Source organism: Hesperophylax consimilis, chromosome 8, assembly GCF_061612785.1.
Source record: "Hesperophylax consimilis isolate HC1 chromosome 8, BYU_Hcon_1.0, whole genome shotgun sequence".
Classification (NCBI taxonomy): Eukaryota; Metazoa; Arthropoda; class Insecta; order Trichoptera; family Limnephilidae; genus Hesperophylax; species Hesperophylax consimilis.
Genome location: NC_142843.1, coordinates 25086619 through 25104774, shown reverse-complemented (window position 1 = coordinate 25104774; position 18156 = coordinate 25086619). Strand labels below are relative to the sequence as shown.

The following is an 18156-nucleotide window of genomic DNA, read 5'->3' as shown; positions in this document are numbered from 1 at the left end:
TCAAGCACAAAACTGGTTTTTATTTATTTTGTAAATAATTTTATCAGAAAGCAAAAAATTCAATCAAATGGAACTGTCACAGATAATCTTAGCTATTATACTGTATTTTTTAAAGTTGTTTGCTTTACGCTTTCATACATTTCTATTGAAAAAATATATTTTTTGGTGGTTTACATCTATATTTTTTATTGAGTAATTTATTTACTTATTGATATTCTACTCAAACGAAACGATTTAAAAACCTTCAATTTATCTAAAGCATATTTTTTGGCATTCATAATGTACACCAATTCGTTATAAAGATTTTTCAAAATAGTGATTTAGCATTAAGCTTCGCCTTAACTGCAGCGTGAGTATTTTATTTATGACTGCAGCTGTCGTTGGAATAGTTATATATTATGTTGTGTAAAAAGTTCCAGCTGATGAAACTTCTGTACAAAAGTTTTGTAATTTCAGTAACAGTCTACGTTTTTAGTGATAATTGTCACTGACTAGAAAAAGACGAAAGAGATCGATAATGTTTCATGATATCATCTTCCCTACAGTGATAATTTTTTCTGAAGGTTGTCGTGCTGAAGACTCATTATTATCATAACTTTCACTTCATTTTCATAATCGGGCTAGGGATTCATTGATTGCACTGCTTGATGGCCTCAGTTCGTTGAAGGGGCAATTGAATAAGTATTCAAAGAAAAATTTTATCTTACGACTCAAAAAAAATCTGTTTAGGTACTTTTAGAATTTTGATACAATTATTTTAGTAATGGTATGGATTATGTAATGTCAAATAGTTAAAATTTAGTTGTCTATAGTTCACTAGAAAAATGGCTGCCCTTGTCAGGAGCTCTGCGCTGCTGCAGCTAAGGAAGAATTTCCCTCGAATCCCTCGGGAAGTTCGTTTAATATCAACCTCGAAAAAGAATAGTGACACTGCAACCGTTACACCTACGACTGCGACAGAAGCCCCTCATGACTTTTCGAAACCTGACCCCAAAAATTGGTTAAGTTACGGATTCAGTTATACTGACAAGGAAGAAGACAGCAACCATCATCATGCTTCGTTCTTCATGACGATATCCGTGGTATTTATTCTTGGTGGATGTATTTGGGCTTATGCTCCTGACGTAAACATGAGAAATTGGGCTAGTCGTGAAGCTTACCTGGAAATCAGACGTCGCGAGGCTGCTGGTCTTCCTCACGTCGATAAAAACTATGTTGATCCTGCTCTCATAGTTTTACCAACCGAAGAAGAATTAGGAGATACCGAAATCATTATTTAAAGTTGCAGACGAGAAAGAGCACTTCAGTAGGCGTAGGAATAAAATGTAAATATTTTTGCCATTTATTTAAGTTAATGTTTGAGCGGAGGCATACGCATGTTCAGCTGTAACTTATCCGTTCTATTGTTTCAATACATTGTACCAAATCAAAAAATGAATTGTTTTAATGCATTTCCTTTTACCATTAAACTGAAAAGCTGAGAATTTACAATTTGTGGGCAAGTATAAAAGAACTTAAGTGTTTATTTAGTAATTTTAAATCTTTTATATAAGATTTTTGTGAGAAAATAGTAACTTATTGTTTGACTGCCCCATCAATTAAAATATTGAAGACTGTTTCTTTATTCACGCACATGCAGGACCACCAGAAAAACCCAGTTACAACTTGTTACATAAAGATGTCATCGTCTGTGTCGGAATTTTCATTTCATTTAACAACAAAAAACAGTGTTTACATTGGTAAACTTGTCACTCCATCAATCATTTTCATTATATCACTAGTGGACTCTGCAACACTTCGCTATTGATAATGTTTGTCTCGGGCGTCTCCAACTTCTTCCACCATTCACTACTGTATACCACAATGTTACTGTTAAAAACTACATTACATCGACTAATTCAACTCCGTATCTCATTCCCGTGCAGAGATATTGCATTAAGTATTCCTCAAGCGTCCCCCACTTCTTCTACCATTTAAACCACTCTATAAACACTCTTGGCATTATTTAATAAGAACAAACTTTGAAATTTTCAGCGATATTGTCGACTAATTTTTGTGTTTTGCAAGAATGAATGGGTTATTTGAATAAATTATGCTGGCTGAATTTTTGTGTTTTAAGATTTATCATTATAATACACATTTATATTGTTCTATTATAGTGTTCAGTGATAGTATAATATTATGATAATATTCGATAGCACACTAAGTATATTCTGTTCTTAAAATCCATGTAAAAGCCCAGCCAGGCGTAAAACCAAAATCAAATGAAATAAAATATAGGATAAGTCCATTAGAAGATAATAACTATTTTATTTTCAAGTGTTTTCTAAACTTCCCCAATTTCATATGGTATTTTCCAATATAATACTTATGAAAACCACATTGGTACTTATTAGTTTCACATCTACCAAACAGAACAAGATGTATCATTCGTAGTATAGTATTCACATACAGTATCCATAATATGGAGAAAATATCATTTTTTTACACAAATGAAAATCCACCACCAGCAGGACTCGCTCAGTCAGATGGGTTCAAGACCTTATTAACTAATGGATTGATTGTATTCCTGAAAGGATAGGAATTGTGGTAGTGTAGATGAAAATGTATTGCTATCCAGTTGGTTTGACAGTAGTTTTAAAACAGGCAAGCTATACAATCCAATCTATATATTTAAATAAAGAAGAGTGTCTGTGGTGGCCGGGGGGCAGTTTGTCTTTGTTTTTATACCCCAGACTGATTTTGCATACTTGACCTTCAAAATAAGAGAAAAATTACTCTCTACATCTGATTTCAAAAAAGCATAAAGCCCGGACAACGCCGGAGACTTCAGCTAGTTCTTTAGAAAAACAAATGCTTGTATGGAACCTTGAACTTTGTCTTATGTAACAAAAAATAAACCTGCTCTTCCAATTTTCAATTTGGGGTGTAAAAAAAAATAAGTTGGTGAGTTTATAAATAAATAAAAATTCTTGGTAACATCTGTTGAGTGACACTTTCTAAATTGTGTGGGAGTTATGTATATATATTCAATTTATGCATAACATGTATTACTTGTTTAAGAGAAATTAAATTTAGTTGTAGTTAAAAAATAACAGTATGGAATGATTATTTAATTTAACAGATGTAACTGGCACAACAATACAATAATATGTATAACCTGTCAAAACAGAAACTTGGTATTCAAAAACTCTGATACACATTATGCTAGAGAACTTCAGAAATCAGGGATCCTAAGGTCAAAGAATTTCATTTTGTCAATACATAATGATTTATTCGTATGCTTACAAACTTATTATAATTGGCAAAAGCATAAATGCTGTACAGTTAAAATATCAATTATTGAAAAGACATTCATTTCTGGTAATAGAAAACAATTTGAAGGCGACAGAAACATATTATACACCACCATTAGAAATAGCTTGTAGCACGTACATAATTTTGTATTCAATTGTCTTTTGGTCATCCTTGACTCACTGTCATAATTTATATTTTAATTAATTAGTGCAAGTAAATTGAAGACAAGTCGAATTATTAAAAATTATGATTTATGTGTCACAAAAAACCAAATCTTTTATAATAATAATATATTATTGCACTAAGCTGAAATTTCAACAATACATACATACTATGCGTTTTGGGTTATTATTGTATTACATGTACGAAATTTTTTTACTTGCAACTTTTTACTTTTATCTGCAAATTATGTAAATTTCTAGAAGTTTTGTTTTTGAAAAACAAGGCTTACATAACAAATTGTCATTGTTATTCATTTCTTAAATCATTATTTTAAAACAAAATTCAGGGATAAATCCAATCACACCAAATTCATTGGTAATTCCCACCTTTGGTTACAACTTTACAATCCTCACCACCAACTTTACAATCAACAAGTACTTCTTTCCAAATAAAATTTAAAAAATCTTAGTATTCAAGTGAACTGGCATTAATTCGGCACCGAGGCCTAATAATGGGACCGCTTATGCCTAATAAAAATGCTGTAAGATGAGAATGTAAATTTTACGTTTTATGTACAATTTCAATGTTAACTTTTTATCTCATGACAAATAACCTCCAACCAAAAAAATTTTAATGGCGAACTATTTAAAGTGAAAGGGGAGTAACAATGGGATATAATTCAATTAATAGGATATTTATTTATTTAAATATCATTTGTTCAGCCGAAGAGAATTAACAAAAGCAGTAACTACAATAACATTTGAAGTAAATAAATACATTTGAATGGAAAATAGCTTGTGAATCATAATCATATGCAGAATTACTGATTCAATTTGTGGATTTATATTTTACCAACCCTTAAATTTTAGATAACATAATATCTCCTCTTCCGGACTGTACAAAGAAATAATAACTTTTTTTAAGTAAAGTACAAACATTTATTATGCTTATTTGCATCGCACCAAATGTATTTATAATATATTATTATCAAATAAACATTGAGTTATTTCTTAATTTTTTCTTTTCATATTCAATATGTAACAGACAAAAAGTATACAAGGATAAATAAACATTTAAAAAGTAGTAAGCAATTTTGAAAAAGCATTTAGTATGAAATATGTGTAAATTCAAACAACATAGCCGCCACAGCGACTGATGCGTCATTAATATTGAAACAAGACCAGAATTCTATAAAAGTTGTGCACCAATACTAGCTTTACTACATACAATAAAAGATGTCAACATTCAAAATTTATCTAACCTAGTAGTTCTTTTAAATATTTCACGATGGCATTTGCGGTTGACTAACAGATGGAGGATGCGATAGTCCTTCTAAGGTGGTAGCTGGGAGTGAGGCACTAACTGTAATAGGCGGCATGCCGGGTAGGGACAAGGAAGTCAAGACTGGGGCATTGTAAGAGGATTGTGGGACACTCATTTGCGGCCCGGCGAAGTTAACTCCGTAATTTGAGCTTTGGATAGACGACGTCGGTGGTAAGACGTTTGGAGGCGGCTGAGTGTAGCTCGGCATCATGGGGATGTACGGCTGCGGCTGGTTCATGGGCAGCCCCGGCAAGCTGGGCAGCGGAGTGGGTCCCTGCATGTTGGTCGAGTACACAGAGTTTGTGGTGGGCATGCTTCCCATATTGGTTGACATCAGTTCACCTGGGTCTGAGTATGCAAATATGCTGATTAATACACACATAATAGTAATATGTACAGCACATAAGCTCAGGGGTTTTGTTTAATGTTCAGTTTGCTAGGCGTTATCTAGGCAGACTGCGTATATTGTATTAATTATTATGACGCAGCAATACAATGTTCTGCTAGCACTAGTTCGCCGGGAACTACAACTAGAACCTTGCAAACCTTCAATTAAAAGGTTATATATGTGATTTCACATCCTCTCTTTTAAAATAATCATAAATATTAACAAGATATAACTCAGGAGATTACGAGCAATATGTACTGGCTTAAGTAAATTGGACCGGGTGTAACTTTTATAAATTAGCAGTTTGCCTGTCCATAATGTGTTAGTTAGTTGTTGTTCATAGGACGGGTTGTTTTACAGAATTTGAACAATTTATCAAATTTTAATGTTGATTTTCCTGTTCTGTGAAGATTGTATTGAAGTTGTTATTATTTCAGTTTTGTGGAATAACTGGCCTATAATGATATAATAACGGAACTTGAATAGAACTTGAAAATCAACTATGAAATTTGATGAATTATTCAAATTGTGTTAAACAACCCATCCTTAGTGTAAATATTTTTATTTATTATTTTTATAAATGATTACTTTCCGCACATCTCTAGTGCAAACTCCCATTTAGAATTTCTGGGGCACCGAAAAATGAAATTGTTGAAAACTACTCATAAACATTTTGTTTATGAGTAGTTTTCAACATTTTAGGAATTAATGATTCCGCCAGACTAGTACTATAAATACTTACTGTTTGGGAATCCTGAATGTCCCGCGGGAGGAGCTTGGAAGTTTGCACCTCCCATTGAAGCCTGAGGATCCCGGGGAACCATGGGCACTCCGGACAGGAACGGGGGTGGTGAGTAGCTCATCCCGGCTGCCACATTCCCCGCAGATGGGACATATGTGCTGGTGCCCGGGTTGACCGAGTACAACGGTACATTGGGCTGCGGGCCGGTCGGGGGCGCGAAAGGTGGCAATTTGTCATTAACGGTTAAGTCACCAAAATGACTGGCTAAATTACCATCCGTAGCGGGCTCAATAATATTTCCCTATGAAAATTGACAACACAATTATCAAAATAGATAATAATATATTATTAAAACAGCTGTAGGTAAACTACCATAAAGTAAATAAAAATATTCTTTATAAAATAATTTTGATCTGAAGGTCACAAAGCAAACAAATTATATTCCAGACAAAAGATAAGCTAATCAACAATATATTCCAAATATTAAACAACAATATTAACTTTAGCAATCTAGTAATATAGTTCAAGTTAACGATCTCATTTATTTTTATGTGAACACTAAACAAGAGGGTTGCCATAGTTATCCTTTAGCTCAATAGAAGTACTGCTGTGAAGTGGAAAGAAATGGATGAAGTAAATTTCTACAACTTTTAATAATAAGGACGGGTCAATCCGCACCAAATCATCCAGGCCATGTCACCCACCATCTCAGATTTTGATGAAACTTTAAATTTTTAATCCTTCCATATAGATCAGAAAATATACCAAATTTTACCTTCCTACCTCAACTCGTTTTTTTTTTATGGGCAGTTGAAGTTTGGGCAAAATAAGCGTTTTTACATATTCCGAGCACTCCGGAAGAGCTTGTACCTTCAATGAAAAAAAATTGTAACTTTGTCATTTATAGTGCAAATGCAATGAAAATTTTCAATATTATCAAGAAAACTATGCTGATTGCAGAAAAAAATAAATAAACCCTTTACATTTATCTACTTGACTTTAAAAAATTACCAAAAGTAATTTTTTAAGTAATTTTTGGGACGGAAAAGGTACTTTACAAAAAAGCAATATCTCGGGAAGGTACAGTGTTAATGAAGTAATTTTTTTTTTATTCATATCTACAAATAGCATAGAATCACATACAAAAATAAAATTCATGGCATTTTACTTGCTTCAATAAATAAAATCCATTTTAAACTTTTTTCAAACTTTTTGTAATTTTTTTTTATTCTTATCTACAATAAACATAGTACAACCTAAAAAAATAAAACTCCTGGTATTTTGTGTGCTTCACAGTGTAGAAACGTTTTTAAAATAAGAAATCTTTATCATACAGAATTGTTCTAGGTTTTTTTAAATCTAGATACAAAAATAAATAAAATCCATTTTAAACTTTTTTCAAACTTTTTGTGATTTTTTTAATATCTATTTTTAGTTTGTAATTGGGCAAGTTATAGTTTAGGTATATAGCTAGTAATATAGGTTGAATGAATGGACTAATATCAAAGAAACAGTCCTAGAGACAAGTCACTACATGGAAATGATGTATCTGCAACAAGAACAAGACAGAACATGAAAATTACTATCTGCCTCATCACTAAGTTTGCAGGATACTACATGCTTTGTTTCCTCTGACATGCTTAGTTCTGAGTCAGCTTCAAAGCAGTGATCATCTATATAAATACAGTAGTTGTTTCATGTTATGGTGTACGTTGTTAAAATGTCTCTAATCGAAACAAGTTTAGTTAAATGTAGTGTGGGACAACATAATGGTACTGAATGTCACAAAAAAAGTTATACTAAGTCAGAGAAATTAACGAGTGTGGACTTGTGGTTTCCAAAGATGAAGACGAGTGTGATGTATCAATCAAGTTTATGCATCCTTTTGGCCCAGCTCCATCCTTTTACTGGCCACATCAAAAAGAAGATATTTGTTTTGTTCCACTACAAAATATTTTTAATATCGTTGACCCTCCCACAACAAAAGGTTTAGGAAGAGCTTACTACTTTCTTGAAAAAGACGTTCATCATGCTGATCAAAAGTTCAACCATCTTATGGGTCAGATCAAGAATAAAAGTAAAAAATGAACTTGAACATTTATTTGTAAACAATATTATTGTAATGTACTTTCATTTAACCTAATCCTACATTGCCTGTTTTATTTTTATTGTATTTGTTTTTTAAAGAGTTAACTTTGTATTGAAAAGAGTTAAAAAGTTGATCTTGTTATAAAATATTGCTATGGTGTATGCATTCAGGGTAAGGAACAAGGTACATTATTTTGTTGGTGCCTTAAGCTTACATTGCAAGCTTACCAGCATGTTGTAAAGGACCGAATAAGCTTGACTTTTTTATTTGCAAATACAGTATCTAGATTTTAAAAAACTTGGAACAATTCTGTATGATTAAGATTTCTCATTTTAAAAACGTTTCTACACTGTGAAGCACACAAAATACCAGGAGTTTTATTTTTTTAGGTTGTACTATGTTTATTGTAGATAAGAATAAAAAAAAATTACAAAAAGTTTGAAAAAAGTTTAAAATGGATTTTATTTATTGAAGCAAGTAAAATGCCATGAATTTTATTTTTGTATGTGATTCTATGCTATTTGTAGATATGAATAAAAAAAAAAATTAATTCATTAACACTGTACCTTCCCGAGATATTGCTTTTTTGTAAAGTACCTTTTCCGTCCCAAAAATTACTTAAAAAATTACTTTTGGTAATTTTTTAAAGTCAAGTAGATAAATGTAAAGGGTTTATTTATTTTTTTCTGCAATCAGCATAGTTTTCTTGATAATATTGAAAATTTTCATTGCATTTGCACTATAAATGACAAAGTTACAATTTTTTTTCATTGAAGGTACAAGCTCTTCCGGAGTGCTCGGAATATGTAAAAACGCTTATTTTGCCCAAACTTCAACTGCCCATAAAAAAAAAACGAGTTGAGGTAGGAAGGTAAAATTTGGTATATTTTCTTATCTATATGGAAGGATTAAAAATTTAAAGTTTCATCAAAATCTGAGATGGTGGGTGACAAATCCAAAATTTTCTGGATGATTTGGTGCGGATTGACCCGACAATGAAAATAACCCACAATATGTAGATACGTCTATCTATCGTTTTTAAAGGGTCCTATTGAAATAAACTATGAAGTCGGGAAAACAATGGATTTCAGAATACAGAAAAAAACTACATTCTTACATAATGTTTAATTATTTAAAAACATTACATATTTCCCAAATAAATTAATGTGTTATAAAAATACTTGGCTCCATCAACGTGGGATTTTTTTCCACTTATTTGACAATTTTTAATATTTCTTGAACAGTATGCACTTTGTTCACCAGACGTTCATTTTTAGGGTTGAAATGCTCAAAAAGTAAAAAAATAACCACCGCTGAATTTGAATGTCTAACGACAACTTTTGTCAGAAGCGGCACCCGGCAGTGATCAAGAGTAAAATAATATGAGAACTGCGCGCTTTAAACAATGAATGCGGTAAAACAATGCAACTAGGAATGATCGATGTGATCTATTTTTTGTATGGAGTTAATTGGGGACTGGAGGATATAAACGACACAACAAAACGAATATTCGGGGAACGATAGATCGAGTTTTCATTGTTGAATATGATGTTGTGTTATACCTATATCTTTACAAATTGATGGGGATGCCTCCATTTGCACATACCGAAAAAATATAAAAATATGTTCTCTGATAAATTCTGAATTATTTGACATAGTGCAAAAAACTGAATTAAATTACAATAAAAAGTTTTACAATTCATCATGAAAACGTTAGTAATTCTAAGCAATATGCTAAGAATTTAAAATAAAACCACAGTTTAGATTCACCATGCATACAAAACATACAGTGAATTCTCGATAGTTCCCCGAATAATCGTTAGTTGTTTATTTCTTCCAGTCCTGAATTAATTTCATACAAAACTCGCAAAAATAGATTGCAACGACCGTTCTTCTATGTATCGTTTTATCTCTTCATCCACATTCATCATTTAAAATGCTTTGTTTTTGTACTAAATATTTTGTTTGATCAAAATGTGAACATACACAGCTAAATGCTTGGTTTCAATTAACGGTACTCATAAACAACAAACGGAACATCAAAAATTTTTGACATTAATCGTTAGTTGTTATTATGTCGTTGCGGAGGTGCGCGCATGTGATATTCTTACTGTGCATCTAGAAAACTAGAAAGACACCTTGACATTAAAGGGCTAGTCCTGCCACGGTGGTAAAGAGTCCAAAGAGAGGAACTCCATGTTGTTTCGCATCATCAGCGATGGAACTGACTTATGCGAGCTCTCCACACATTGGCAAATCGCTGTAGGTATTGATCGCAAATTGATGTAGGTATTTTAAAAATATGAAAATTTTACCAGTAAAATATTATGCAAACAAAAAGTCACGGATGACTTCAAACATTTTAAGTTTGTTTTTTAGGGAACCTTGATGATTGATGTCTTTAGATAACTGTGCAGTACACCCGGGTGATTTGACATTTTCATGATTATAGCATTTTTCTATATTCCCGCATCCAATGTTTTTTCAATACGTCCCTTCAGAAATGATAGATATATGTTTCACTGTAATATTTATGTTTTACTGTTAAATACCACGCTATTAAAGCATTCAACAGTCTTCCACTTGAAACAAAAATTGAGGAAAATAAAAATAAATTCAAACACAAAATAAAAAAATGGATTAAAGAACAAAAAGACATTATTACCAAAATACTATAACATAAAAGAATAAAACATATACACGCAACACAAAAAAAAATATAAAACACACAACACACACAAACACATATATCATTATAAATGCCGATTTACATTCTCTTTTGATATTTTTCTTTTAGTGTTATAATTATATTTTAATTTTTAATCTTTATTTTTTATTTTAAATTTATCTTTATTTTAATGTTGTTTTTCTTTTCTTTTATTTTTTTTAAATGTATAAATTCTTAAATTATAACATGGGGGCCTCAGCACGGGTAAACAACCCAGTGAGGCCAACATTACTAAATTGAAATATAAAATATTGTAAAAAAAATGTATCAATAATAAAAAAAAAAAAAAAAATATATATATATATATATTCTGAGAAATGTCAATATTGCTCTTTCCTCTCATATCTCAATATACGACTTTTACTCACAGTTGCCTAATTGCTAACGAAAGCAGTGAAAGATTTATTCAAAATATAAATCAGTACCCCAATTAAAAGAAAAGTAAAGGTACATTTACATACCATATTCTCATATGAGTTGGGGTGGATGGCTGGTTCAGGCAAACTTCGGACCGGTATTCTGTGAAGGTATCCATAACCGATTCCACATCCCAGACTGCCATCCCCTCCCCAGGCATTATTGGGCGTGATGACCACCTCCCGACAAGTGTCGTCCATGGTGTTGTAAACATACAGCTTCAATGGCCGCCCTTCGTGAGCCTCTATTAATGTAAATAGATCCTCACTCTCATGGAGGATAGAGTCTGCTCCAATAATGTAGTCCGTGAATGGTTTCAAACCAGCCATTTCAGCTGGAGATGATGGGTGCACTTCCTAAAATAATGTTTAAAAAACGTTTGTAAATGTTTAAAGCTAGCTACACTCGAATATAAGATAGATTGTGCAATTAATTACCAGTATGTGCCAAACGTTCTCATTGGCTCCCTCGAAAGAGCAGAACCGAATGCTAACACCCAGGTGTCCTTGTCCACCCCATGAAGTACTAGGCATGATGTTGACCTCTCTGACCACTTGAGTTTTGCTACTATAGACTGACATTTGAATGTTTTTGTCAATTCCATTTTTCAATAATTCCTTCAAGGTATCATTATCTTGGTCTAGTCTTGTCTTTTCAATGGCAACAATGAAATCGAAAAAGGCTTCCAACCCGGCTTTTTGGCCGGGTGATCCATCTTGCACCTAGAAAAACAATTAAATCTTAAAATTCGTTTAAGGTTATAAATGTACCGAAATTTACGAAATAATTAATGCCATTACCCTCAAAACATGGTAGCCCTCTGATCCTCCGCCCGGTATTTCCGCGCTATGGGAAGAACCCATTTTAATTCGAAATTAAGGTCAAAAACTTAAATATTTGACAAATGTTTTATGTTTGACAGATAAAATTACGTGGCACAATACACGCCATCTACAACTTTTGTTGATTAAAATAAGGGCTACATGACACAAAATTATCCAGACAGTAAAAAGCGGCCAATCATTACTAGGAGCTACAAACTCACAAGGGTCGTTTAAACCAGACAAACTGGTATGATCTCAATGCAATAAATTATAAAAAAAAATATTTACTCTAATCTTGATAAAAGATATTAGCAATGTTACGATTAAAAGATGTAATCTCTTTATTACGCCATGAATTAAATGTTCCCCTCGATATTCACGGAAGGGTTGGGTCAGTTCCTGGATAATCCTTCAATAAGAACCAGGGTGGCATGACCGAGGAAAAGGATTAACAACTCCATAAATGTTATCATCATTGAATCCCGTCTGGCTTCGAGTAAATATATTTTCTATCCAATTGACCAATAACGCAATCATTCAAATTCTCACATTCTTAAATAAAACCATTATTTTTACTATTAATGTTACCTGAAATATCCATGTTAAATTATTGTTTGTATCAGGATACCCAAATACTTTTATTTCTCCCTCATGACTTGTATGATATTCTTCATATTACGACAAAAGAAATATATTACGACATCTCTAAGTAAGGCAATTTTGTTGGGGTTATCAACGACATTGATATAATGAAATTATTTACAGGAAACAAAAAATGAAGGCTTTCTCTTGTAATATTAAAAATGCAAAAGGCAGAAATAAGAAAAGTATTAAATTATTTAAATGAAAATCAGCAGCTTCAATATGATTGAGAACTCTATAAATATTTGATCAGAGGGGATATTAAATTAATCTCTGGTTTTTTTGCATTGTTTTCGACTTTTTGTGTGTTTTGACCAGTTTTGACACTTTTGACAGCGGTCGCGGTTATGTTTTTTGTTTTAATGTTTTGGCTGAAAAATAAATAAAGTGTAAGCGTTTATTATGATTTATTTCATTTGAATGACTTCAGTATTCTTATTTTAAAGACGTGTTTAGTTGAATACAAACATATTTTTAATTTAGACTATCTTATAAACAAACCACGGATGTTCGAGATGTTGATATTGTAATTCCAATAATAAGGAAACAGAGATTTCTTTGAAAGAAAACAAATCAGTGAAGGCCTTGTTAACTAAATTTAACTTGTGTTTTAAAGTTGCTTATCTCTTTTGTGTTATATACGAGATAACAAAGATAAGAACCCCACACGACTTTCCTTAGATGATGTTCGTCAACAAATTGTCGTAAAAACGACCAAAATGCCGACGAGGACGAAAACCTTGAAGTATCTTGTGATATTCTACAATATAATTTTAGCGGTTGGTATTGTTTTTGTCCTTTTTGTAATACTTTTATGTTTTCTATTGTGTATTCGGTCATTTCGCTTTGCATAATGTCAAGGCAAATATTGATATATTTGTATTCATCACTTGACTGTTCGTCAGACAAATTTTAGTATAGTGACCTCTTTTTCAGACATTGTGAATTTTGACTATTTGGAATCAGAATATGTATCTTTATTATTTAGCTATACACCATTCATTCAAAGTAATTTGACACTTTATAAATTGGACCGTCAATTATTACTATCGTCTTATCCATGTAGAAGTGATGGCACTATCAAAATATCCAATTAAAATTAATGTGACAGTTCGATTCTAAAAATAATCTTCTAAAAAGTCATTCAAACATTTCGATCCTATATGCATAAATTACAGTCAAACTTGGTTATAAAGAACCCCGGGGGACCAACTAAATATACTGTACTTTAGTCAGTCCCCTCGTGTTCGTTATAACCAAGTTTGAACATAAAATAAGTCAAACTTGGCTATAACGAGTATGAGGGGACCGACTAAAAATATACTGTACTTTAGTCGGTCCCCTTGTGTTCGCTATAACCATATTTGAACATAAAATACAGTCAAACTTGGTTATAACGAGCATGAGGGGACGTACTAAAGGATAGTATATTTCGTGCTCGTTATAACCAAGTTTGAACATAAAATACAGTCAAACTTGGTTATAACGAGCATAAGAGGACTGACTAAATTTGCTCCTTATAGCCATTAATTTTTATATCCAAAATAGGTTTTTTTTTTAAAGTTGTATGTACCTACCTACCTGCCTCTACAATCAATATATCCGCAAAAGTACAGTATATTTTCAAAATACGAGTAGATATTACTTATTAAAAAAAAATTATTTCTCAAATTTATTATCAATAGGTCCACAGGAATAATTTTGGTAATCAGTCCACATAAGTGATTTTTGGACCACAAAATATTGATTATTTCGGAAACTCAACTAAACTAAAGTTACTTAGTTTAGTAATGCCACAACTCACCTGAACAATTTTTACCTGCTCGGGGGAATGACCCATAATCGATTCAAATTTATGGTAATATTTTTAGGATCGCTGGCTACGCTTTGTTTCAACTTGATTACTATAAAAGCCAACTATTTACATCCGGGGAATGAAAAATACTGCATTAAAGTTCCATTTTTTGTCTATCAACGTTTCATACGATTTGACATTTGGCCGTGCTTTTTTTCTTGTAATGACATATCCGTATTGAGCGTGACCAGCGATTCTAAAATTTACCCATATTTATTTCGACATTTCAATACACTAAAATAATTTATTAAAATTAATTCAATATACGATTGTTGAATGTATTAAAATATCATTTGATTATTTTAGTGTTCCTGAATTGGATGTTTCAATTATCATAATATTTAGATTATTCCTATAGCTAGTCTGCAGAAGCTGTAACCCTCTAAAACTTTTTTTAAACAACGGTATTTTATTTAAAAAATAAATACATTTAATGTTCATTCGATTAAACAAAATATTAAGTTAAAATATTCATTTCTTCATATGAAGCGGTTACTTTGTGATGTGACATTATAATTTAAAATTAAACAGTAACTTTGTAAACATCACTTATGGGTAAATACTTAATGCCGACCGGGTTTCGCTACAACCGTAGCCTCATCAGGGCAGGTATTATACTGCCCTGATGAGGCTACGGTTGTAGCGAAACCCGGTCGGCATTAAGTATTTACCCATAAGTGATGTTTACAAAGTTACTGTTTAATTTTAAATTAAAATATTCAGTTTCCTCAAGATCAATATACCTTTGATGTAAACTTGATAATTAAAGTGTGATCTGTTTATTTTCAGATATCTGGCTTTGCAGTTTTCCTGCTGAATTGTATATTTTTATACCAGTTCTTACGCTACAATCAATTCCTCAGCTTAAAAATAACTGCCCCGGCCATAACGCTAGTTGTAGTGGGTCTGGTATCATGCCTGGTGGCCTGGATCGGGTGGAGGGCTGCATGCACCTTGCACAGATTTCATGTTATTGTGGTAAGTAGGTTGATGGAAAGTTTTTTAGTAAAACGGAACACAGAAGAAAAGTTATGAAAAAAAAATCTGACATATTATTTTATCATGTTCTGCTTTGTCATTAATTTGTTTTATCCAGTTATCTCGACGGTCTCCATAGTCGAGGAGTAAGGCTCTCGACTCGCAATCTGGAGGTCGCAGGTTCAAATCCCGATGTCCCTAAGTAAATTGTATTTGATCAATTTGTGTTATTTCACAATTTATTAATTCAAAATAATAAATAGTGTATTTGCGGCATGTTCCAGAATAGAAGATACTCTCAGTATAGCACTGGTATAAGACCACCATTCAGAATTGAAACGATGCTTGAAATGGCTTTGGCCGTGTTTGGTGCCCAGATATGAATAGCCAGGTACTTCTCCACCTTCCTCTCTCCCATCTCCTTCCCCCCCACCTCCTTCAGTCTTACAACATACCCCAACCAGGGATGCCGTGCCGTATCACTGGCACCAGACAGCAGTTGGGATTCTTGTGCAGTTTCACATAAATAAACTTGATAAAACAGTACTCTTATTCTGACACTCGGTGATCAGAACATTAGTTCTCTCTTACACACTGACAGTTAATTCAGAGTTGCTTTAAAAAGTCACATCTACGCTTTGATCTTATTGATTGAATTTATCTTCAGTGAAAACTCTTTTGCAGTTTGGTGTTTGTAGGACACGTATTTGTAACCACTTTATTTCAAGTGGCTGGTCTTACTCTTGATAATAGAACCCTTTCAAACCTCACAAATACTCCAATAATAATTAACTTGTTTGTTCAATGTCGTCACAGTTTTCAACAAACAGATTATCATTCTAATGTAACATTACCTGACTCATTTGGTTCACATTATTCAGTAATTCTCAAAAAAACTACTCACAGATTGGTTAATAATACATACTTACTTAAAAATTACCTATTGCTGAAGAAATAATTATTATATTCTCTGGTATTTCTTATAATTTAGTAAATAATAATTATTGATGTTATTGACAGCCATTATTAAAATTCTCACCAAAATAAAATTATATATACCGACCAGAAATACGAGACAAAATGCTACCCTTTTCTGTGACAAATAACCAATAAATTGACATAATTTTGGTAATAGATTTGGGAATCTGTAGATATGTTTAAAGATTCCGTATAAGTGATGAAATAAAAAAGATTTGGGAATGTTGTAGACATGTTTAAAGATTCTGTATAAGTGATGAAATGAAAGAGATTTGGGAATGTTGTAGACATGTTTAAAGATTCCCTATAAGTGATGAAATGAAATAAATTTGGGAATATTGTAGACATGTTTAAAGATTCCGTGTAAGTGATGAAATGAAATCTTCAAAATTACTTTTGTGAAATATAAGAGTTTACCACTTGGTAGATATACATTTTTTTATTTTTTTAATGTACTGTCAAACATGGTTATAATGAGTACGAGTTAAACGACTAAATTTGTTCCTTACAACCATTAATCTTTATTTCCAAAATAGGTTTTTTGAAAGTCATATGTACTTACCTACTATCAATATATTCGCAAAAGTGCAGTATACTCATAAAAAAAATAATTAGTAAATACATTTTTATTACTCAAATTTATTATCAATGATTTCTTTAAAGATTTCACTTTCATGCTTATCAATTTCTTCTTCAAAACAATTAACGCATTATAACTGTCATCACCTGGTTCAAGGCTTCCAAGAAAAATATCGCTAAATTGTCTATCTTATTATCACTACCTTGTGCGTACTGTACCTAACGCTTGTAAAATCGCACACTTGTCATAAATAACAAGCTTGAGGTATTGTTTTGGTTTTCGGCTGTAAAATTTTATTTTTCACAAACCAGTGATGCACAACCCGCGGCCCGTGTGGCCTATTCATACGGCCCACTTGGCTATAGAGAAAAATCTAAATGTTTGGGATAATTCTTGAAAACCCTGGCTGAGACCATTTTTTTATAGAGTTTTGGTTAATTTACGCTGCATTTCCCAAATGGAACCAAATTTGAAGAACCGGTTTGCATAACACGAAATTCCAAAAAAATCAACAGAAACCTTAACTCTTGAATTTCGCTGTCAACCCCCTCAACGAAAAAAAAAAAATCCGCTTGTAGGTCGCTGTTTGAAAAATAGGCAAAGCGGCCCCTCTGCTGAGAAGGTTGTGCATCAATATCATTAATTTACCCCGTGCTGGGAAGTAGGTATTCATAATTAGGTACCTTCATAATCATATTTATTGGTTTTTAAAACAAAATTGACGATGAGTTGTAATACAAACGAATACGTAAAAATGGATCAAATTTGTGAGGTTCAAATTTCGCATGACTTTCGCAGATTTTATGACAATTTTACATTGTGCCTGATGGATAGCAATGGTTCACATAGCCGAAAATCTTGTCCCTAATGGGATACGAAATCCCCTCCAGCTGCCGTTATGCGCCGGGTTTGTTACTACTTACTTCGAGAATAATTCCCAACTATTTTTTCAGACCCAACGACCCATTTATGTATTCAGAAATTGTGCTGACAAAATTATTTGCACGGTGCATCAGAGAATCGACCTGGTTATAACAGTCAACTATTATATGAAGATAAACCTGAACTAAAATATCGTTTTGTAATTGCTCATTATAACGGTGAACTCGCTATTGCCGTGATCGTTATAACCAACTTCGGCTTTATTTCATTT

At 32.4% G+C, this 18156-nt stretch overlaps 3 protein-coding genes across 3 annotated transcripts in view; 2 read left to right on the top strand and 1 right to left on the bottom strand.

Moving 5' to 3' along the window:
* Positions 1–783: 783 nt before the first annotated feature.
* NP15.6 (NADH dehydrogenase [ubiquinone] 1 beta subcomplex subunit NP15.6) lies at positions 784–1452 on the top strand. The gene has a single exon (XM_089634543.1). The coding sequence runs from the start codon at positions 825–827 to the stop codon at positions 1278–1280; it is 456 nt and encodes a 151-aa protein (XP_089490669.1). The 5' UTR covers positions 784–824; the 3' UTR covers positions 1281–1452.
* A 1646-nt stretch (positions 1453–3098) lies between these two features.
* On the bottom strand, positions 3099–12126 carry Grasp65 (Golgi reassembly-stacking protein 2). The gene is made up of 5 exons (XM_089635097.1): positions 11947–12126; positions 11584–11868; positions 11191–11502; positions 5913–6213; positions 3099–5130 (listed from the first exon to the last, which is right to left on the bottom strand). The coding sequence occupies exons 1-5, from the start codon at positions 12007–12009 to the stop codon at positions 4742–4744; spliced, it is 1350 nt and encodes a 449-aa protein (XP_089491223.1). The 5' UTR covers positions 12010–12126; the 3' UTR covers positions 3099–4741.
* An 819-nt stretch (positions 12127–12945) lies between these two features.
* Positions 12946–18156, top strand: part of TM4SF (Transmembrane 4 superfamily) — a 51819-nt gene continuing 46608 nt past the window's right edge. The window contains exons 1-2 of the mRNA XM_089634542.1: positions 12946–13391; positions 15257–15445. Of these exons, the coding sequence (XP_089490668.1) occupies positions 13332–13391; positions 15257–15445 (249 nt within the window). The 5' untranslated portion in view covers positions 12946–13331. The remainder of the gene's footprint in view (positions 13392–15256; positions 15446–18156) is intronic.